Source organism: Talpa occidentalis, unplaced genomic scaffold (assembly GCF_014898055.3).
Source record: "Talpa occidentalis isolate TD23 unplaced genomic scaffold, MPIMG_talOcc4v2.1 talOcc4.17, whole genome shotgun sequence".
Lineage (NCBI taxonomy): Eukaryota > Metazoa > Chordata > Mammalia > Eulipotyphla > Talpidae > Talpa > Talpa occidentalis.
Window position 1 is genome coordinate 17,284,500 of NW_023601754.1, and position 17,305 is coordinate 17,301,804.

General features: G+C 44.3%; 1 protein-coding gene across 1 annotated transcript in view; it reads right to left on the minus strand.

Annotated features, from left to right (window-relative positions):
* Nucleotides 1-17,305, minus strand: part of CDYL2 (chromodomain Y like 2) — a 163,665-nt gene that overhangs the window by 9,952 nt on the left and 136,408 nt on the right. The window contains exons 4-5 of the mRNA XM_037516205.2: nucleotides 9,999-10,171; nucleotides 2,783-2,993 (exon numbers count right to left, since the gene is read on the minus strand). Coding sequence (XP_037372102.2) covers nucleotides 2,783-2,993; nucleotides 9,999-10,171 — 384 coding nt within the window. The remainder of the gene's footprint in view (nucleotides 1-2,782; nucleotides 2,994-9,998; nucleotides 10,172-17,305) is intronic.

Here is a 17,305-nt window from a genome sequence, read left to right on the forward strand (position 1 = left end):
CTAGGGATGCCCAATATCCTGCCTCCACTCCTCACCCCCCAACACCTGGCTAAGGACCCACAGGAGCGGGTACATACCTCAGGCTGGGTGCACTTCAGTGCCAAGAGCTAGGACAGAATGATGGGGCAGGGTGGATGAGGATCTGACTAGGATATCACAGCTCTCTGAGGTTCCCATCTAGATTGGGGTGAAGAGGATGGTATCTTCCTCCCTGTCCAGTTGCAGGCTACAACCACTGTGGGGCCCCTGCTCTGTGGTCAGGCAGGTGCATGGAGGAAGGAGGGACAACAGCCCAGACCTGCTAGGACTCCCTCCCCACAGAGCTCCACTCCTAGACCTGCCAGTTACCGGAACCACTAAGTTCCTTATCTGCCTTCAGCCAGTTACAGTGGCAACTAAAGAGACCCTGAGTAAGCAGCACCATGATTCCAATATGGAGAGGCCTGTATCTCCCAGAAGCTCTGTCAAGAGGGTGGAAAGCTCCTCTGCCTGTCTCAGTTTCCTCAGCACCCCACTCCCCAAAGAGTTTCCTTTGACTCTGAAGTTGGCAGCTATCACGCATGATCTGGGACGGGTGACGTAGATAAAGTCCTAAGCAGAGTTGGGGTGCAGAAACCCACCAGAACTTACTAGCAAGGGAACCTCACGCTGGTGACTAGGGTTGATTGGTCACACCATGAGACAGGGTCCTCATGTTCGTCAGGAGGGACCCCCATCTCCTTCACTGACAGACACATTCCCCCCCCACTGACTTGCCACCCATCCGGCTCCCCTGTGCTTCCTTTCCTGTCCCTCTACTGAGTCACGCTTGGATCTCTGCATGCATTTCCCCCTTTGTTCTGCTTGTCATGAGTGGGTCATGATGACCGAAAGGACAGGCTTTCATGCTGGTGTGGAAAGATTGATTAGGTCATGAATAACGCATTTGGTGAGAGGTCTGAAGACAAATATATGTCATTATACTTATTTAGAAACACCTCTGTCTCAGGAAGAGGAACCGGAAGAAAGGAGCTTGGTAGGAGCCACACAGAACGCCTGGCAAGCATCTGCCTCAATCAGCAGCATTCTTGGAGTTTCAGACATGATTGAAATTAAAGGGAAGAAGAGATAGGACCAAACAACTTAGCATTTGTAACCACAAAGATAGGTAGCAACCGGAGTGACCCATAGCTGAGGTCCAAAGGAAACGTGTTTGCCTCCTGGTTCTGCAATGCTCTGCCACCAGAGAAACCAGGGCCTAATATGCCCAGACTGCCTGAATCCAAACGCACTTGTCTGTCCTGCCTGCCGGTCCTGCTGTGTAGACCAGGCGATGTGGTGGGTTTAGGGCTGATGGTGGTCTCAATATCTGGCTGCTCTTTCAGGTTATCATCAAGGAGCTGCAAGCCCAGACAGCAGGATAGCATGGGAGTGCCCACCCTTCCAGACTCGCTCACCCTGCCAAGAGGCTTCTCAAATGCCCAGCCTCCTGAGCTCTATCAAGTGTACAGCAGTGTGGCTGTATGTGCAGTTTCTTACCACTCCCTGCCCCAGGGAGGAAAGCAAAGGGTCACAGGACCAGTAAGCTCAGACTCTTGAGAAAAACCCAGACTATAGGGTCAGACAACTTGTGCCGCCTTCTGCTTTGCCCTGTTAACCCACAAATCTCTTTGCCTCTCTAAGCCTCAAGTTATTCAGGCAAGTGTGAGGATTCAAAGAGATTACAAAGGAGTGGGGAGGCATTCCAAGAAACAGACTGTCAAGGACAGAGCCTGTGTGCTATTCATCTCCATTTCTGTGCCAGGAGATGACGCCGGGGCTTGCTGAGAGCGCTCCCTGATGGGCATGGGCTGAGGAGAGCAGTAGCTGCTCTAGAACAACTCAACACTCTCAACCTTAGTTTCTCCACCTATAAAATGGTGAGAAAACAACTATAATTGCAGATGTTGGGATGAGGGAAGGAGATCATCATGCAGAAAGCATCTGTCTGACACAATGTCTGCACATAGTAGGTGCTCATTGACAGCTCAGGAACCTCCTGGGATAGCTCACTCAGTCTTTGCAGTCTGAAGTCCAAGTGGCTGTGGGGTGTGATGCAAATCGGTGGCCACACTGTAAGAACGGGAATGGGAAAGGGGCAGCAGGGGATGTCTAAAGGACCAGGTGGCCTGTGCAGAATCTCAGGACCTCAGAGGGACCCTGTGCATAGGCACTCTAAGCACCCAAGGGTTTTACCCTAGGACCTCAGTCTGGGCAGGGAGACAGAGAATCTCCAGAGCAGAAAAGGCAGTGAACTCAGTATACTGGATTAGCAAAACAGGATGTGCCTGAACTGAGCTCACAAGGTATGAGGATTACCTGGGAGTCACCTGGAGGTTACCTAGAGGTTACCTGAGAGTCTCCTGGGGACTACCTAAGGGTTACCTAGGAGTTACCTGGTAAGTTTTGGAATTTCTGGGATGTGTACGTGAAGGCCACAGATGAAAGAGGAAAAGGAACAAGAATGGATGGGTTATGAGAACTTCTTAGCGGAGAAGCTCAAACTCAATCCAGAAGACCCATCAAAAACTGGATGGTCAAGGACACACCGGACAGTGAGGTGCTGGAGACATCAGATGGAGAGGGTGTGGAAGGGGTTCCAGGGGCATCTGTCAGAGCAGAGCAAGCACACAACGGAAGGGCTGATCACAGACCTTCAACGAGCTGGAGGTCAGGTGTCCCTTGCAACAGAATGATGGTGTGTTTTCTTTCACACTAGATGAATACCTCTATCCACACACACAGGAGAAATGAGGTGGCTTACCAGCGCGACACCCAGAATCTGGGGGAAGGTATATGAGGAGCAGCCGGCGGGAGTGAGGCGGATGGTGGCATAGGGGGTCTGAAACCAGGCCTTCTCACTGGCCCACACGATGTCGCAGAGGGGCAGGATGGAGGCGCCCAGGCCCAGGGCGGGCCCATTGATGGCCACCACAATGGGCTTCTTAAACTGGATAAAGGCCTTCACAAAGTCCCTGGGAGGAGAGAGAAGACCCTCTTTAATAGGTGACCACAGTTCGCCAAGACCCATTTGACATTCTGGAAACTACTGAAACAACTTCCCTCCAGGTCTGTGGAGCAACTGCAGGTCGTCGGGGATGGGGGGATTGGGTGCCAGGTAAGGATCTCCTCTTCCAAGACACCAGGCCACTGAGCTGTAGACACAGTCTTGGCATGCTCGGTGGTTGAAGACTGATCTTCAGAGGGATGTCCCAGGCCATGCCCACTGTCCAGTACTGCACCCGGTTACCATCTCCTTTCACTCGCAAAAGCCATGGTTCAGACAATGACTTATATTACAGATATCCTAATGAAGATAACCTGAATCAGAACTAGATAAAGAACCAAAAGGAGGGTTGCCAGAAAGGCACATTTGAACTCAAGGAGAGGATTGTTCTGACAACACTGGTTGAAGGTGGGGTGTGGGGCTTCTGGAACTAAAGATTGTGCACTATTGGAGGTATTATAATTTGGCTTGATAATCACGTTGGGTGATGGTGTAGAAGAATTCAAGGTTCAGATAGTTGGAAAAGGCTGGGGTTGAAGACATTTAGGATTTCTTTTTCAATCCTTGGATTGTCTGTTTTGAATTACCTGAAGGGATACCAGACCTAGTTTGGGTGGGTAACACTGATGAGGACCAATGTGTTAAAGTGGTTTTGACCAAAATTGTGGAAGGATGCTGGCTCTTTCCTGGAGGCAGGAGGCATCTGGATAATGGCTATGAGATCAGACAATGTTTTGTCTCCTGCTTTTCTGCATTGAGCAGGGTTATAGCTTATATCTTGACCTATTAAGCAGAGTCATCCACAATAACCTCTATCCCCTTTGCCATAAAAGCATTTCTGCCTCTTCCCTAGTTGCTATACAAGATCTATAAAATCTTAACATCCATCTGGACATGGAGGAAAGATCCAAGACATACACTAAAGCCTGAGTTCTTCATTATTCTCAGATGGAAGATCCAAAGCTACCAAGAAGTCACAAGAATAAAATCAAAATTTCTGACCATGACCTTGCTATGCTTACCTCTCCAGGCTTATCTCATATTTCTCTTACCACCACCCCCGCCCCCCACTGTGCACAGGCCCCATGGGCCTCCTGAGAGGTCTTGGAAAACATAATTATCACAATTTGCAATTACTGGCTTGCAATTTTCTTGCTTACTTGTTTTATAGTCTCCTCCCCCTTCAGCTCCTTAAGGAAACCCAAAGGTCTGCCTTGTGTCCTGCTTGGTCTCCCTGTGTATTGGAATTGGCACACAATAAATAGCTATGGATGTATAATGGAGTCTCCCAGAACAAAGGCAAAGACAGCAGGCCTGTGGCAAGGATCAGTAGGCATATTCCAGACCTGTTTTCCCTCCCCTCTTCTTTCTGGGTCTATTGCTAGAACGCATTTCCCAGCCTCCCTGTATCAGCTCTGGCCAAGCGACCAAGTGCTGGCTGATGGAATGGGAGTGGAAACTTTATGTCCCATTTCTGGGCCTGGTGCCTGGAAACCTGTCAACTGAAATCCACCTTGCCTCTTCATGCTGTTGAGTCAGACAATCTTGGAAGACATTTGTTGAGCCACAAGATGGGAGAAGTATGGGTTCCTGAATCACCACTTGGAAGACAGGCATAGGCTGATCAATAGCATCTGTTTTAGGTTCACATATGTGAGAAGCAGATTTCTATGATAATCAAGCCATTATCTATCTTTGGGGTATATTTGTTACAGCAGCTAATAAACTAATACTAATGTTGAGCTGATTTCTCCTTTCTCAATTGATAACCTTCCCCTTGAACTCTTACCACAATAAGCGAGTACCATAGATGATATGTTGGGATTAAAATCAACTGTGAAAAGACTACTTGATGATCTACATGGGAAAGGGTTATCTTTTTTTTTTTTATTTTTATTTTTATTTATTTTTATTTTTATTTATTTTTATTTTTTTCTTTTACTTTTTTTTATTTTTATTTATTTTTTTAATAATAAATTTTATTGTTATATTCCCCATACAATTGCAGCCCCCCCATTCTGACCCCAATCCCTCCCCTCCCGCCCCCGCCCCCGCCCCCTAAAAGTGTCTCTGGTTCATAGTTTTTTGTTGATTTTGATTTTCACTTTCTTATAGTTATTCATTTTCCTGGTCCCTTATTTAAGTTTTCTAGATTCCTGTTATGAGTGAGACCATCCGGTATTTTTCTTTTTCTTTTTGGCTTATTTCACTGAGCATGATCCCTTCCAGCGCCATCCATGTTGCTGCAAATTGCATGTGTTTATCTTTTTTGAATGCTGAGTAATATTCCATGGTATATATGTACCACATCTTCTTGATCCAGTCATCTATTTTTGGGCATTTGGGTTGTTTCCAAAGCTTAGCTATTGTAAACAGTGCTGCTATAAACATAGGGGTGCAGGTGCTCTTTGGAATTGATGTTTCTGTGTCTTTTGGGTAAATACCTAGGAGTGGAATTGCTGGATCATATGGAAGTTCTATGTTTAGTAGGTCCAGAAATCTCCACACAGCTTTCCATAGTGGTTGGACCAGTTTGCACTCCCACCAACAGTGCAGAAGAGTTCCTTTTTCTCCATACCCTCGCCAGCATTTGTTGTTGCTAGTTTTTTTAATATGTGCCATTCTCACTGGTGTGAGATGGTATCTCATGGTAGTTTTGATTTGCATTTCCCTGATGGCAAGTGATGTTGAACATTTTTTCATATGCCTGTTGGCCATTTGCATTTCCTCTTCAGAGAAGTTTCTTTTTAGCTCTTCTGCCCATTTTTTGACTGGATTATTTTCTTTGTTGTTGTTGAGTCTCATCAGCTCTTTGCAGATTTTTGTGATCAGTCCTTTATCATTAGTGTTGGGTGCAAAAATGTTCTCCCAGTTGGTGGGGTTTCTCTTTGTTTTTGTTATTGTCTCTTTTGCTGTGCAGAAGCTCTTTAATTTGATGTAGTCCCAGCTGTTTATCTTTGCCTTCACTATCACTGCTTTGGGTGATGTGTCTGTAAAGATGTCTTTGATGTGCAAATCACGTAGTGTTTCGCCTATATTTCCTTCTATATATTTTATGGTTTCAGGTCTTATGTCTAGTTCTTTAATCCATTTTGAGTTGATTTTTGTGTATGGTGTGAGGTAGTGGTCAAGCTTCATTCTTTTGCATGTAGCGACCCAGTATGGGAAAGGGTTATCTTATGACTTAAGTTCATCATGAAAGTACTCCTTTGACTCTAGGTTTAAGGTATCACCTTTCCTGATGCCTTAAAGTAGATGATGGGATTATCTCTGTCACTGCTTACCCTGCTGTGGCTGACCCCCTTTGGGGACTTCTGGCACCACGATACTCTGATTCCTGGTTTTCCAGTGGCCCATTTTCTGTCTTCCAAACCTCATGGCATTAGTTACTGGGTTTTGTGAAAGCTTCTCAGCAAATGCAATTTAGAGTCTGCAGGGGAAGTGGGGATTTTTTGCAACATCCTTGGAACCACAGAGTTTGGATGATTTTTAACAGACATTTCATTCCCAAACATCCTCATACAATTTCAGGATCTTAGATCTCAGAGTTGGGAAGGATTATCAAAGCCACTGAACTAAATCTTCCACAGAGTACAGAATTCCCTCCATAACATCTGCAAATGCATCATCTGGCCTGTCAAGCATTTTTAATAAAAATGGTCCATCTCTATCAGGACACCTCCTGGAGTGGACCTCGCTCATGCTCCTGTTCACTCTGCTCTACCAACTGTGTACACAGTCCTACAGGCATTGACTTCAGCCCTGACATCCTTCTAGAGCCTTGCACTCTGAAGTTTCCAACCTGAGTTCTGTGCTGGGGCCTCAGGGACGCCCAGGAGGGCTAAAGGAACAAGTGTGCACAAGTCCGACCCTCCACTCCCAGCCCCTTCTGCTTCAGTCAGCCTGGCCACTTCATTTCCTGGATGTAAAATGTGATGCGGAGACATCCCTCCCCATCATTTTCTCTCACCTCAAGCAGCAGATCTCTATCACAGGGGCCCAGTGGATGCAGACTCCAGACAACAAACAGGATATTGCATTTCAAACTCTGCTGCTCGGATATCTGATCTTGAGTCCTAGGGTGGAGGGCTGTGCTGGGGAGATTGTGTGTGGATCTTCCCAGAGTCAAAGGCCGCCATACTGACCTGGCCCTCGCTGCTCCCCCCACTCAACTCCAGCCCTGCAGCTCCTGCCCACCACGCTGCTGGGCTGTGCAGGAGTGGCACAAGGAGCAGGCATTTCAGGGTATGAGAGACTTGGGGTCAAGACTCAACTCTGCCTCTACCTAGTGCTGAGATCTTAGACAAAGTACCTAGGCTCTGGAGTGCCCTTTTCCTCCTTTTAAAATGGGGACATCAAGTCTGCCTCCCCTGAGGGCCGTGTAAGAATTAAATGGAACTGGGCACACAGGGCCCCAGCACACACGGAAAGACTCTGATGAACTGTGCTCATGACCATTCGCATTGCTTCTGTGGAAGGCAGACATGACTTCCAGTCAATTCTCATGACTCTGGAAGTCACTCTTCTGGCTGACAGGAGGTTCATAAGCAAAATTCTGTACCAGGGGCTATTTAGATTTCACCTGGACCAACTGCATTTCTTTTATGACCCAGTTATCCATTCTCTTTAACCAGAGTCATGGAGGGCAGTCGTCCCACTGCCAAAGCTCAGAGCCACGTCATCTGTTTTGCGGCCTGTGAGTGCAGATACATGTAGTGACAGTCATCCTGGGACTCCAGAGGTGTTCCAGGGGCCCACTCCTCATCAGACCCAGGTTTTATTAAGAGTAATAGTAGGTAAGTAACAGCACAAATGATGCTTTACATCTACTCTCAGTGTCTAGTAGGTGCCGGGAATGGTCCAAGGAATTCACGTGGGTTATTTGATTAATCTTTGTCCTGACAACCCACTGAAGAGGCCAGGCCATCACTTTATGGTTCCCATTTTCCAGATGAGCTAACAGGCTTCAACGGATTACAACATGCCTAAGGTTGCATGGCTGGCAGTTTTCTGGCATCTGCTAGCTCACTGCACCACAGAAACTTGATGCAAGGGCCCATGTGTGCACACTCTAGCAAACAAGAAGAGGGTGCTGTGGTCAAGAGGTATGCCTGGGCCCTGGAAGCCAGCACAGCCCAGAGCATGCCCCAAAGGAACTTAGTATGTCAGGAGGTTATATGGTTCTGCAGCCAAAACATGCTTCAGTTATGCTAGATTCTGAACATAGTTCTTTCATGAATGCTTCTCAGACCGGGGATATGTTATCATGCTGGAAATAATCTGTAGAAGTGGGGACAGAACTTCAATGTGGCCCAGACTCGCATATCCATAGTGCCTTTCACTCACGGTGCTTCAATGGAAATGCATAGAATACTCTCTGGGAGAGTTTTCTCTACTACATCAGGTCTCCTAACCCTGGAGCTTGTGCTCCAAAGAGAGCCCTTGAGGCAGATAGAGTCGAGACTCCCAATAGGAGTTGGTGGTAAGGAGCAAGTGCAGTCATTTCTGACCCCGTGGAATGTGGTCTGCCCTTCCATGCTGCCTCCCCTGAAATCCTTACCCTCCTAGTCCCTGTATCACCTTCCCCTTCACCTTCTTCTCTAATCATCACCTTTTCTCTCTTGCACAAAAATAATTTGGATCTTTCTGCTGTCCAAACATTTTCCGCACAATCAATGGTACAGAAACCACTTAGGAGTTTTCAACCGTGGCTGCATATTAGAACCACCAAGAGAACATTCAAAGGAGAGCAGCCCCACCTCAAGCTAACTAATTTGGTGCTTCCAGGGGTGCTGCCAAGCTGATGGGTTTTAGAAAAGCTTCCTGGGACACTTTGTACTGAGGTGGCTGAGAACTTGTGATACAGAGGAAATTCCATTCCCTTTCCCTGTGTTCCTGCCCAGCTCATGAAGTAGGAACTTCCAATCCCTTCAAAGAATCAGAAAGAGTTCTCTCTGCCAGCTTGCCCTCTGCTCTGCCTAAGAGAAGTTCACCTTCCCGATGAGATGTAACTGTCTTAAGTTCCACTGGACTCACTTCTCCAGAGGTGGGCTAATGCATTCAGCATATCCTCCAGGTTAGGGTTCCTTGTGCTATGCAGAAGCCAATTCTGCCCCCCAGTCCCAGCCTTAGTCCTTAATGCAGCTTTCCTATAGCTCATGGTATTTTTAGTCCCAGTCTGTCCCATGCATCTCCTTCTCTACCAGGCAGGTTCTCAGAGTGAGTGCTTCTCAGGAGGCAGGACACTGAATTGTGACCCTAGCCTGACACATGCAGTGAGCGCGTGCCTTCCCAGGTGCAGAACAAGGGAGATGTGAAGGCAGCTAAAAGGCCCTTAATGGAAATCAGATTCACTTACTTTTGGTGAATCTATGAAGAATGGGGAAATAACTACCCTTCAGTGTCCCAAAAGAGACAGTGGTATCTTGGCTCAGATGTTACCCCCAGAATCCCAACTTTTGCCCCAAAGGCACCAAGAGATGGAAAAATATTCCCTACCACCCAAGGTCTACAAATACACAACTATACAAGGAATCTGCCCTCTTCCTCCCCAGGTTTAACCAGGCTGCAGGAACACCCAGCTCCAGGTTGCAGGAACACCCAGAAAAGCAAAGATTTCACCAGCAGGCAAAAGATGGGAGTATATGGATAAAACACAGGAAATACCAGATGCTGATATTAATATAAAAAAATAAAATCTCCTTTTGATCAAAGGAATAAAGTAGGACCTAACCTAGGAAGCAAAGGCATTCCTAATCTTTAGCAAAAAAATACAGGATGCCCAATTAAAATTAAAATTTTACATAAACAACAAATATTTTTAGCATAAGTATAGCTCAAATATTGCATGTGATATATTTATGCAAAAAATTTCTTGGCTGTTTGAAATTCATATCTAACTGAGCAGACTATATAGCTATGTCAATGTGATGACACTAGGCAAGTCCCACAGTGACTGGACAGCAGACCTCACCTGATGGCTTCAGCGATCCGGGTGCTCTCCTTTCGCCGGTCACTAGACAGGCGGCCAATTAGGTAGGAGTAATCCAGGCCACTGCAGAACACGCTGCCCACTGCGCTGAGAAGCAGCAGCTTGCTGTCATCTGTGGCTGCATTGCAGAGTGCTCGCCGGACCTCCTTCATGATCTGCAGGGAGAGAAAGAGGGACAGGGGTGTTAAGTTTCTATCCAATAAGCCCAGGGCTCTCAGACTTCCTCACTCCCGCTGAATGCCTTTCCTGTGAGTGTAGAGGTGGGTAAATATGTTCTATGCAGGGACCCTCCCCCGAATATAAGCCAAATCCAGACCAAGCAATGAAATACCAACTCCAACCACTACCCTGCACCATTCCTGAAGCAGCCAAAGACAGCTAGTCAGGTGGTATTAGGGTCATTGGCTGCAGACTTGGAAGTCTGGGATGGAGTTGTTTGATCCCTAGAAAATCTTTCCAAATCTTCCAGCATTTGCTAGATTAGCTTTTTTTAAAAAGTATGGGGGTAAACTCCTCCTATGCACAACCCAGGTTCATAGCTTTATAAGCTATCTCCAGAAGGTCTGGTTTAATTATGCCCTTGCTCATCCTAAATTCAACTAAGAACCTTGAATGCTGGTTGGTGGCACTTGAAAGTGGGCTTTGGCATCAGACCCATAAAATGATGAAGGTACCAAAGAAAATAACCATCAAACACAAGTTTTGTAACCAGCTAAACTATCATTCAAAAGCAAAGGTAAAAATTAAACATTTTTTGGTAAGTGAATGTGTACCACTCTTGACCCTCACTGGAAAAACTAGAAAAGGATGCATTTCAAAAAGAAGAAAAATATATTCAGAAAGAAAAAGCACATGCACAGAACAACAAAGCCAGCAAAGAAACCAACATAAGAATTGAATATAAATATCATAACACTGATTGACGGTGGTATTGGCACAACTTAGAACTATAGTCCCAAGTAATAATATTATATATGACAAGAGGTGGGAATGACTAGTTAGAGCATGTCAAGGAAGGAAATGATTACATGTAAATGTTGCTATGTGTACACAGCTGAAGGATAACTTCTTAGAAACACAGGAATTACAATGCATGGTGAGCATATTATAAAGGAAGCACAATCACTCAAACCAACAGAAGTCAGGGAAAGAGAAAAATAACTGCAGGAAGTTCATAGTAATAGGAAACAGGGATGCATTTGCTTGGGGGAGTAGGGCAACAGGGAGGCAACACATGAATGGGTTTCTAAAAGATCATACTTAATTTTGCACTGAGTATAATTAAAGGGTACAGTGAGGAAACATTATGAGAGTATTGCTTTTTAATTTATACTTTTAAAAGAATCTCCCATCTATAAAGCACTTAGAGGTACCATGGATTGCATCAGCAGTTTGCACATAACATTTATTCCAAACAAAAACCTGGTAAAGGGAAGAAATGGTATCCTAGCCTTGGAAGACTCAGAAAAGTGAAGCAAGTTGCCTAAAAGGACAGTAAGAGGGAGGACCACAATGCAAATTTAACCCCAAGATCCTTTCTCTCCCCACTACTCCACACTGTAGGAGGATCTTAACAAATGAATGCATTTTCATGGAAAAAGTAGGACTAGATGTCACTCTGAATCAAGAATCTCCCAGCCTGTGCTCGGCGAGAAGGACAAGAGAAGCACTTTGCACTTGAGTAGGGTATAAGCCACAGATACTCATTTCTAACATCAGAAAAGCCAACAGGCCACTGCCTTGTGGGTCCTTTAATCCATCTGCCTCCAGAAATAGACACACTCTCACCTATATATGAACTCTATTTTTCCAAGAGGCAAATAAAAGAAAATCCTGCTGTCGAGACATGAGCTGCAGTTCTACACATGGCCCAAAGACTGGCCTCTGAGGTCACACTTACTTGTCAATTAGTGAAAACAAAAGCCAAACAAAGTAGCCACCTCCTTTTACGAATTCCATGAAAAGTAAATGTGTGCTTTATTCCTACAACCAAGATACAAACTACATTTTTACTTTTAAAGAAAATCATGTTATCTAGTTACTATACCATTCCCTTGCCTTTTTCATTTTGATAGCCCAGTTTGGATTGATGGCTGGGGTTCCACCTTCTTGAAGGACCCCAGATATTTTAATTTCACTATTTTGTTAAAAGGAAAATGTTCCAAAATTATTACACACTCCTTTACCTTCTTAAACAGAATGAAATGCACACCCACCTCTCAGGGTCTCTTGTTAGCCTGTAACAGAGCAGTCTCCTCAGAGGCTCCTGGGGACACCTCTATTACAAATGGTCTCAGACTACTATGTGCTTTGAAGTCCTAAATCTGTTCTTGAGATTTATTTCCTTGCCACTTGCTCCTGCTCTTGGTGTCTGCTAGAGAAAGTTCACTCCTCACTGCTTGCTACTCCAACTTCTGACCTTCCATGAGTTTGAAACCAAATCCACTAAAACTGGGGGAGTAGATCAGGGTCCCTGTCAACTTTTCATCTTTACTTGCTGAACTAAATAATCTGCAACCACCTTCATGAAAGCTTTCCTAAATATCCCTGACTAAATGTAAACTCTTCCTTCTTCCACACCCCAAGTAGGCTCAATCCCTGTATAATACTTCAGTCAAACTCCCTTGTAGAATGTGGCATCCTTTCCTAATCCTGCCAATGACCTGATTTAAAATCCTGTGAGAGAAAACATCTAACTAAGATGGTCCTCTGTGGTCTCCTCCCCTGGACTGCAAGCCCCATGTAATCCCCTCCCTGTGCCATAGACTGAGCTCCCGATGCACTCCTAACCAAGAAAATATGAAAACACCCTCTGAAGACAAGGTTAGGTTACAGAAAGACTACAGCATGTCTTGGCCCTCCTCTTTTGCTTCCTCTCATTCCTTGGACTTCCAGTCTGGGGGACGCAAGCTATCATCTCATGAGTTGCCCCATGGAGCAGCTACTCCAAAGCCCATGTGGAGTTACCGCATGGGCAAGAAACAGATCTCTGGCCAGTGAGAAATTAAATCCTTCCAACAGTCACTTGGGTGACCTTGGAAATGGATCCTGCCCTACTGAGCCTTCAGATGACGCTGCAGACCCTGCTAATACTTTAATCCAGGTGTGTGAGAGACCCAGAACCACCTAGCTACTCCAAGCCCAGATCCCTGACATACAGACAATGTGAGATAATAAATGTTTGCGATGTGAGGGTGATATATTGACTGCAGTTTGTTAGATAGCAATAGGTAACAAATACAATCTCTTAAGAGCTAAAATAGTATAACATCGCTTGTAGCTAAAATGGCTAAAATCCCTCCTAACACCTAGTCCAGAACTTTGCACCTGGTATAGGTTAAGACAGGTTTCTTGATTTGAGCAAATGCCCCAGTATTTACTTCCCCAAGTTATCTGTAGTCTAATGCGTGACATCAGACACTTAACAAATACCACATAAAGATACGTTCAGATACATGTCTTCAAATAACATAGTTTTGTTCAATGTTGTTTCATTTTAATGCTGATGAGAAAAAGAAGATCCTGTCCCATGATGAACAAAACAATGTTATTTGAGAACCTGATTTCCTTTATTTTTATTTCACTTAAAATTTCAATTTCCAAGAATTTACTGATAACATTATGTGAGCACTTACTGAACACTAACAATGGTGGTCAGCACCAGCAAGGAAGAAAGCTTATGTGACAGCTCTGACCTGGTGGGGGAGAGGAAGTGGAAGGGATGGCTGAGCTGAGATCTTTAGGAAAAAGGGTCAGCTAAGCAAAGAGGAGGGGGAGGCTGTTTTAGCCAAAAGACAGGCATGTATAAAGGGGCAGGTGTGAGATGATGGAGAGCCAGGGTGACTGGCATGTGGGAAGAGAGGAGAAGCGGGATGCATAATAGGAAATGAGGCTGCAGAGGTGGCCAGGGCTAGAATGCACTGGACTGGCAGACACATTAAAGGTTCTGATTCCTAACCAGGTCGATCAGGAGTCAATAAGATATTTGAGATGTTTGAAGTGTATGTGAGTGTGAGAGTGTGAATGGGTGTGTGTGTGTGTGTGTGTGTGTGTGTGTGTGTAAGGGATGACTTGATATGATTTGCATTTCCAGCAGCCTCTCTGTCTGCTTTGTGGAGAAGGTATTGCAGGGTAGGAAATGTGAAAGTGGGCAGACTGGTTAGAAGGTTATTAAGATAGTACAGAAAAAATACATCAGCAGCTTGACTATAATGGTTACAATGAAAATAGGGAGAAGGAAACATATGAGAGAGCCATTTAAAAATTCAAGTGAATAGGGCTTGGGGAATCGTGTGATTAAGGGGACCAGTCAGCAGGAGAGTTAGGTGTGACTCCCACATGTCCAGTATGCTCCTGGGGGTGGTGGTGGGGTTGTCTGCTAAGGCAGGAAGAAATGCAGAAAACCAGGATTTGAGTGAGAGCTTGGGATCTTTTCCTAATGAGGGGGTAGATGAGTTTTTCATCACCAAGACCTTCAGCAATCTATTTTTCTGGCTCTTTCCTGAAGGGGCATTCTCATTATTGTCCTGATTCTTCATTATACTCTGAATAGGAGAAATATGGCAGTGATGGCTGAGCTGAGATCTTTAGGAAAAAGATCTGCTAGCATCAGAATCTAGTTAACATACCCTGTAAAGTATGAATTTCTGTCCATAAGGTCAATCCAACCAATGTCAGGTAAACCATTGGAAAACAAAATCCATTGGTGACCGTGAAGATGGTACCTTGCAGTTCCTCCACCAATAAGCATTCCATCGTCTGTTTCATCTCAACAATCACAGGAACAACTATGAAATACTTCCTATGTGCCAGGAAATCTGCAAGCCTCTTTGCAGTTATCATCTCTAACCACAAAGATGTAGAATTTCTATAAATGACAAGGTAACAGAGTGGTAAATTGGTGGAGGATACAGACTCAGGTCTACTAGATTCCAAAATCTATATTCCTCCTCTAACTCTGACTTTTTATTTCACAGAATTTTGTAGGAGTTTGTCTACCCAGTTAGCAGGTTTATCCATAAAGTCAATCCACTTTGGTTGATGAGACAGCTGAAAACACCAGATTAATAGTATTCCCCATTTTCCTCCTGATCTGTTACTGACAAACACCAATTAGGAAAGGAAGCCCTCATCAACCAAGCCCTGTCTCGATCAGTTGAACCTGACACAGTTTCTGTGATAAGGAGGCTGCAGCAAACATAGGAAACTGCTCCAGAGGCAGAATGAACTGGGGGACTTCACATTCATTCAATTTATCAGAGGAAAAGGCTGTGCCTTCTTAAAGCATGCTTTTAAAAAGTAGTGAAGTGGAAAAAAAAAATCCAACAAGAATTGGTTCTTCTGCAGATATTTCATAAGGAGCTTAAAATAACAAGATTTCCAGGTATCTGAACACGTGATGAGTAGTCTTTGGGGTAAAGCACAGGCTATGAATTCTCTGAATCCAACAGAAGTCTACACAACAGAGAACCCCGAGGAGGTTCTGCTAGAAGTCTGACTCTCACACCCACAATCCCCTAAAAGGTAAATCATATGGTAAATCATTTGGTTAAGCTATGTGACCCTATTAATTCTCTAAGCCTAAGTTTTCTCATCTGTAAGATGAGGATCATAATAATCCTATAGCAGAAGGTTACTGGTGGGATGAAACGGGATAAATACGAAATACAAACCATGAGAGCTTCTGTGAGCAGGCTCTGTCATCTTTTTTGTCATTGACCACTCTGCTGCCCTGTCCCAGGTGGATAGAGTTGGAGAAGCCTGCTTGGATGAGAGTTTTCCCACATTTACACCCATCAAGAACCTCTTCATTGCCCTACACTACATACCCTATATTTTGAGTGATGTTGTCTACTCAATGCATGAAGCATTCACTGTTTTCCCTATTCTATTTATCAAAGACATAAGTATGATTAGCACTAAAAACTTAAGTGAAAAGAAAAAAGATAAATCAGACTCCATTAAAATTTTTAAGACTGTATACCAAAAGGACACCATTGAGAATCTAAAGAGACAACCCACAGAACGGCAGAAAGTATTTTCAAATCATGTATCTGATAAAGATCGAAGACGCAGAAGAAAAATGATTTAAAGAATTGGCAAAGACTTTGACTAGATATTTTTTCCAAAGAAGATAGACAAATGACCAATAAGCACACAAAAAGCTGCTATACTTATTAAGAAAATCACTGCTTATTCAGAAAACTCAAATCAAAGCCAGAATGGGATGCAATCTCATACCCACTAAGATGACTAAAATAAAAAAGACAGACAATAACAAGTGTTGGCGAGGATGCAAAGAAATTGGAACCCTCCTACACTGCTGAAGTGAATGTAAAACGGTGCAGCTGCTGTGGAAAGGAATTTGGCAGGGCCTCAAAAAGTCAAATACAGAGTTACCATATGATGCACCAGCAGGAATATATCCAAGAAGACTGGAAACATATGTTCACAAGAAAATATGTACACAAATGTCCGTAGCAATATCATTCCTAACAGCCCAAAGTGGAATCAGCCCAAATGTCCCTCAACTGAAAAATGAGGAGACAAAATGTGGCATATCCACATAAAGCAGGGAAGACAGTGCAGACACATGGTACAACATGGATAAAACATGAAAACATGCAACAAAACTGAAAACACGCCTAGTCAAGAAGAGTGCACATATTGCGCAATCCCATTCCTAGGAAATGTCCCAAACAGGCAAATCTACAGGGATGGGAAGAGGATGAGCAGTTGCCTGGGACATGGGGCAGGAGGAACAGGAATGGCTACTGATGGATACAGGGTTTCCTTTGGGGGAGATGGAAATGTTCTGGAATTAGAGAGTGGTGATATTTGTGTACCTTGTGAATATACTAACAACCACTGAAATGTGTTCTCTTTTTAAGTGCGGCATTTATGGTATCTGAATTATATCTCAATAAGCAAAACTGTCAGTGAGTTTAGTGAATATCAAGTCATCCAAAGCAAAGAAATGGGATAGGTTGATTACAATAGTGGTTTGTTTTTGTTTTTGTTTTTTTTTTACATTTCATAAAGGACAGGATTTAGGAAAAGAAGAAAGAAAAAGAGAGGCACCTGCATAATCACAGGTGGGCAGGAGATCTGCTTCTTTACAAAGGGAAAAAGTTTGTAAAAGAAACACTTGAAAAAACACCTGCATAGTCACAGGTAGGCAGGAAAGCTACTACAATGTGTTTAGCTGGAAAAGTCCAAGGCACGATGTTTGGAATTCAATTGACTGAATGACCCCCATTTACTGGGGTCTCATCTGTAAAATGGGACAA